The sequence below is a fragment of the Benincasa hispida genome, chromosome 4, assembly GCF_027475165.1.
Source record: "Benincasa hispida cultivar pf3 chromosome 4, pf3_genome.v1.1, whole genome shotgun sequence".
NCBI lineage: Eukaryota > Viridiplantae > Streptophyta > Magnoliopsida > Cucurbitales > Cucurbitaceae > Benincasa > Benincasa hispida.
This window is the reverse complement of record NC_143481.1, coordinates 39,804,753-39,809,659: the sequence shown is the minus strand read 5'-3', so window position 1 is coordinate 39,809,659 and position 4,907 is coordinate 39,804,753. Positions and strand designations below refer to the sequence as shown.

Genomic DNA, 4,907 nt, shown 5'->3' with positions numbered 1-4,907 from the left:
ACAAAAACAAGTTTTGAAAAAAAATTTTTGAGGTGAAAATAGTATTTATAAGTTTAATTTTAAAAAATAGAAATAGAAAACAAAATAGTTACATACGGAATCTAAATTATTTTAAATTTAAAAACACACATGGTAATAAACTAGTGTTTATTTTATTCACATTTTTTTAAAAAAATCGTTTCATATCGAGATTCAAACGCTAAATAAGAAATTTGCTGATTCTTTTCAAAATTTAAGCATAAAAGTCTTAAAGAAATCTTACTCCTAAATCATCTATCAAGTGTTCAATCGATTACTCTTTAGAACAAGATAGAAAAATTTTCATTGACACTGATATTTCTATCGATATTTTTATAAAATCGAGACCACCAATTTTCTATCAACATCCTATTTCTAACCTTGCTTTTGAACGCTAAAAGAAAATTAGCATAGCAATAAATCAATTATTTTATTTCAGATTATTCTAGAATTTAAAATAATTTCTATTAGTTCTTACATAAAAAAAGGGAAGCATTAGTCCGACCCGACGCCTTCACGAGAGTCTACCTAGTATTTCCTGGTTTTAGGGTGGGCCCTCGACCGCTACTTTTAAATAAATTTTCAAAAAAACAAAATTGAAAAAAGGGAAAAACCCATCTTCTTCGAGCCAAAGTTTTCCCTTTTGAACTCGTCTCTCCCTCTCCTTCTCCCTCTCGTCGGTTGCAAAACAAGCTTCCTACCCAGGTACAATTTCTCTTCTAGATTCTCCATTTCTTTCCTTACAACGCATATTCTTCCATCCTTTGATGCTCCTTCACTGCTCTCCGAGCTCCCCCTCCTCCGTTGAAGCTTCACCGACCAACTTTCTTTTGTTCTCATCGATGTATCGACATACGTAGAATGAATACAGGAAACACTGTTTTAATCGTTGTTACTTTTTGGCTGTGGATGATTTTGATTTCGTTTGATGTTACTGCAGAAAATTGCAACCGTCTTCACTGTATGGCTCTGACCTGTTACATTTCTCTCGACTTGACTTAACATTATGTCCCACATGTTACGGACATGGTTCTGCCTAGATCTGAGTGCTTATATTTTCTTTGAGTGTGAATTCAAGTTATTTGCACATTTTGTATCCTGCAGAACCTTCTTCTGGTTCTGTGTTTTAGTAAAATATGGTCAATTTAGTAAGATGAAACATTTTGGTTCGTAATCTTTCAAATTTGTTTAGTTTTGCACCTAATTTTTTAGACATTCTCTCATACTTTCTCAATGTTCAATTGTTCTTAAATTTTGTATAGAATTTTTTTGGTCCTTTATCATTTAACAAAATTCTGGATCCATTTTGAAATCTGGCACTTGATCTAATATGTGGGTACAACCAAATTTTTTGTATAAGTTCCTACAATGTAATTAGGCTCGGGGGTGTTTGGTGCGCAAAGTTGAGTTAAGTAGTTGTATGTGGAGTTAATAAAATGTGTTTGGAGTGTATAGTTGAGTTGAATTGGGTTAAGGGTATCCAGCTTTTTGTGAGAATTCTGATTTTTTGTCGGTTGTTTTTATTTGATTAACTTTTTGAAGCATTTAATTATACACATATTTTCCTAAGTTCTAAACACTTAATTGAGATACCAACTCATAATGTTGTAAGTTAATTAAGATACTAACTTATGTGGGTACAACCAATTTTTATGTACCCATTTACTCATGAAGTAAATGATCGTTTTTTCTCATGAAGTAAATGATCGATTTTTTTTTTTTTTAATGTCTAGTTTTTATTGAATGAAATTAATAGAAAGGAACAGAAAGATTTTTTACACAAGGTTGTAGCACTGAAATAAAATGTTTGAATGTTCAGGGATCAAATGGAATAAACTGGCCTGAAAATCTGAAGATAAACGAAATTTAAACCAACATTCTTTTGTTTCATAATGTGCCTTCGTACAAGTTTGATTATTGAGTCTAATGCTGATACAGTTAAACCGATGCTTGATGAACATTGTGTTGCATATTATTTTTGGAAACTGAACTTTGTAATTTAGAGAAGTAGAGAGTTCGGTTTTTAAGGTAGTTGAAACTTGAAAGTAAGGGCTTGGAAAGGGGTTGTAAACATCATGGAAGATAAATTATTCAGGCATTTGATGTATACAATTTTATCATTTTTTTTTTCTGTATAATATAGTTTTAACTTCAAGTTAGTATTTGACTGGAAAATAAATCTGTACCCCATACTGGTAGAGGAACATTGTTAATTGTCATGGAAAATATATAAACTGCACTTCACTTGTCGACTTCTTGATTTATGTACTTTGATGGTCTTGCGGTATCTGCTGTTTTGATTTTCGATCTTTGCAGCATAAACTAGCTAGCTTTCAACTTTAATGAGTGCTTATCCTTTTACTTGATTGTTGGCGTGGTTGTGTGAAATAACGATGTGGCTATCTTAGACGGAGATTTTGATTTTATCTTGCATCTGCAGATGGACTTTTTTAGGAGATAATTTGAAATTTTTATCTGGTTGAAGCTCTTCGAGTTTTCTAAATGATTGATAGCAAGTTGAACAGCGGTGGAATGGGCAGCTGCGAAACTCATTTGTCTATGTATCAGACCAAGCAGTCACCAATTGCACAGAAAAAAGTTGCTTTAAGGGATGTGCAGAATGATAATAGGAGTCTCATGTATAACTATCCTGAAACTTCCTGTTCTTTGGGCGGAAAACTTGTGAATGGGAGTAAGCTTTCAGGAAGTAAGAGGTCCAACCCTACATCCTCACCAAGCTCTGCAATCCATCAATCCTTCAAAGGGATTGGGGTAAATGAGCACACCATTTACGCCAGCGGAGAAGTTGATGTGAAGCCTGGCAAAAAAAGAGCATCAGGAGGTAGCACATCTTGTGCACCTGCATTTTCTTCTCTTCTTGCAGCCTCTCCGATGGCAAATTCACCTGTTAGGTCTTCACTTCCCATTTTCACAGAAAAGCCTGGTAATTTTCTGGCAGTTGCTGGATCCAGTCTTCTGGGAATCCCTCCTGGTTCGGAGATTCTTCGCTCTGTTGATTCAAATGGGATTACTGATGAGCAGAGAACAGAGCGTTTATTCAATCTGCAGAAGTTCCTAAAACATTGTGATGAGTCAGATCGAAAAGGCGTCATTGAGTGTAAGTTGTGTTGAATAATCACTGTAGCTCACTTTCAGTATTTAAGATCGATACTGCTAAAGAATGCTCTTCTTTGTCTCATTTATTAGTTCTCCATGGTCTGCCTCCCTCTGAGCTCAGCAATTTTGCCATTAATCTGGAAAAAAGATCCATGAATCTGTCAGTAGAGGAAGGTAAAACTGCTTCAAACTTTTTCAAATATCATGTTTTGATGATGTATGAGAATAAAAAAAAAAAAAAAAAACATGCTTCTATCGCCCCAACATTCCATCAACTTCATTTTTTAATCTTCCTAACCGAAGATCCAAGATTATGTTAGTTCCATTGATACGGTGCCCCTTAGAATAAACATTCGACTGTTCTTGCTTGTGCTTGCAGCCAATTTTGTCACTTGGATTGAACAGGTAGCTAACAGGTTTATGTTCTTCAGGGAAAGAGATCCAACGGATGAAGGCTCTGAATATTCTAGGCAACCTTCAGTGACATCTGAAAGAAGTTCTTTTACAATAATGAATAACGATTTTCGATACGAACCAGATGAGAGGGCCATTTGTCATTTCTGCAATGCTTGCACGAGAAGACGAACTAGTTGATTGGTTGGTGGAACAGGCAGCTGATATTGAGCAAACCAGCATTCCATGAGAGCTGGCAAGGCAGTCTTTCTATGGAGCTTTAGGTTATTGAGTTTGATTTGGGCAACAAGAAATTGAAGTGTTGCTCCTGTCAACATGAAACTCCTTCTGCAGGTTCGTTTGGATGAGAGGTATTAAAACCTAAGAATCCAATTGACTTTGAAGTTTGAACAATCTGGAAAGGCTTTTTGAAAATATTTTTCTAGAGGAAAATGGTTTAGTGAGAGAAGTATGTGTTGAGTTGATTACACTTTGAAATCTAACATTCAAATGAGTCCAATTACCATGCAATTGTTGTCTTAGTCATTAATTTTCTTTGGTAAGTTTTTACAGACTTTATTTCCCTTTTCATTTTCTTCCAGTTATGATTATGTTTAACAAATGAGTGGGGATTCAAATTTTTGTCATGATTTTCCTCAAGATTTTCCTCATTAACTATGTAATCTATATATTTTATTATTAATTTAGATTTTGTTTAACTACTTTTCGAATTAATCTTATTTTAGTTAAATATCTAGATTTTTTTTACCAAATTTAATATTTTAAATTTCCATAAATTATCAAATTCATTTTATCTAATCAAATTTCAAACTTATTCTAATCTTTGAATTGTTTTTCATAATTTTATACATATTTTTAATAAATTAGTTGGATATTTCTCATATCCTTGAAAAAAAATATCTATTGTACAAAAATAACCATCATTTTTGTTATTCACACAAAGTATTTATCGCTTTAGGTTTTCTTATGGTTTTTCTGTAATCTATTGTTTTTTACTATAGCTTTATAACTGATTAGACTTCTCTTTTTCCTCTTTTTCACTTTTCCTCTTTCCATCGAGCTATCTATTTTCCTCTTTTCCTCTTCATTTGTTCTTGTGTGATGATTCAATCTTCTTTTGTTTCATTATTATAATTAGCTTTATTTGTTTTTCGGCCAAAAAATATGAAATCTTATTCATATCAGAGTTAGACACTACAATAAATCGAAAATTCTACGGTTGTGGGGAATGTTGGAGAATTGGAGTTATGATTTTTATGTGGTGGTTGACTATTTTCTAATATACATGTGAATCTTGCAAATACACTATACATTTGAATGATAATTCAATAGAAAGAGAACTTTCTCTTCAACCTTCT

The 4,907-nt window shown here is 33.1% G+C and overlaps 1 protein-coding gene across 2 annotated transcripts; it reads left to right on the top strand.

Annotated features, from left to right (window-relative positions):
• Nucleotides 1-576: 576 nt before the first annotated feature.
• LOC120075309 (uncharacterized) lies at nucleotides 577-4,059 on the top strand. 2 transcript variants are annotated; one of them, XM_039028579.2, is made up of 4 exons: nucleotides 577-723; nucleotides 2,459-3,136; nucleotides 3,226-3,309; nucleotides 3,567-4,059. In XM_039028579.2, the coding sequence occupies exons 2-4, from the start codon at nucleotides 2,521-2,523 to the stop codon at nucleotides 3,617-3,619; spliced, it is 753 nt and encodes a 250-aa protein (XP_038884507.1). In that variant the 5' UTR covers nucleotides 577-723; nucleotides 2,459-2,520; the 3' UTR covers nucleotides 3,620-4,059. The 2 variants fall into 2 exon arrangements, with proteins under 2 accessions (XP_038884507.1, XP_090168728.1); XM_090312602.1 differs by lacking the exon at nucleotides 577-723 and adding an exon at nucleotides 749-979.
• Nucleotides 4,060-4,907: the final 848 nt, after the last annotated feature.

Excerpts from the sequence above, each read along its gene's own strand:
- LOC120075309 (XM_039028579.2), top strand. The coding sequence starts at position 2,521 with ATGATTGATAGCAAGTTGAACAGCGGTGGAATGGGCAGCTGCGAAACT. Across the intron at positions 3,137-3,225 it reads TCGAAAAGGCGTCATTGAGT|TTCTCCATGGTCTGCCTCCC; the intron begins GTAAGTTGTGTT and ends CTCATTTATTAG. Across the intron at positions 3,310-3,566 it reads GAATCTGTCAGTAGAGGAAG|GGAAAGAGATCCAACGGATG; the intron begins GTAAAACTGCTT and ends TATGTTCTTCAG.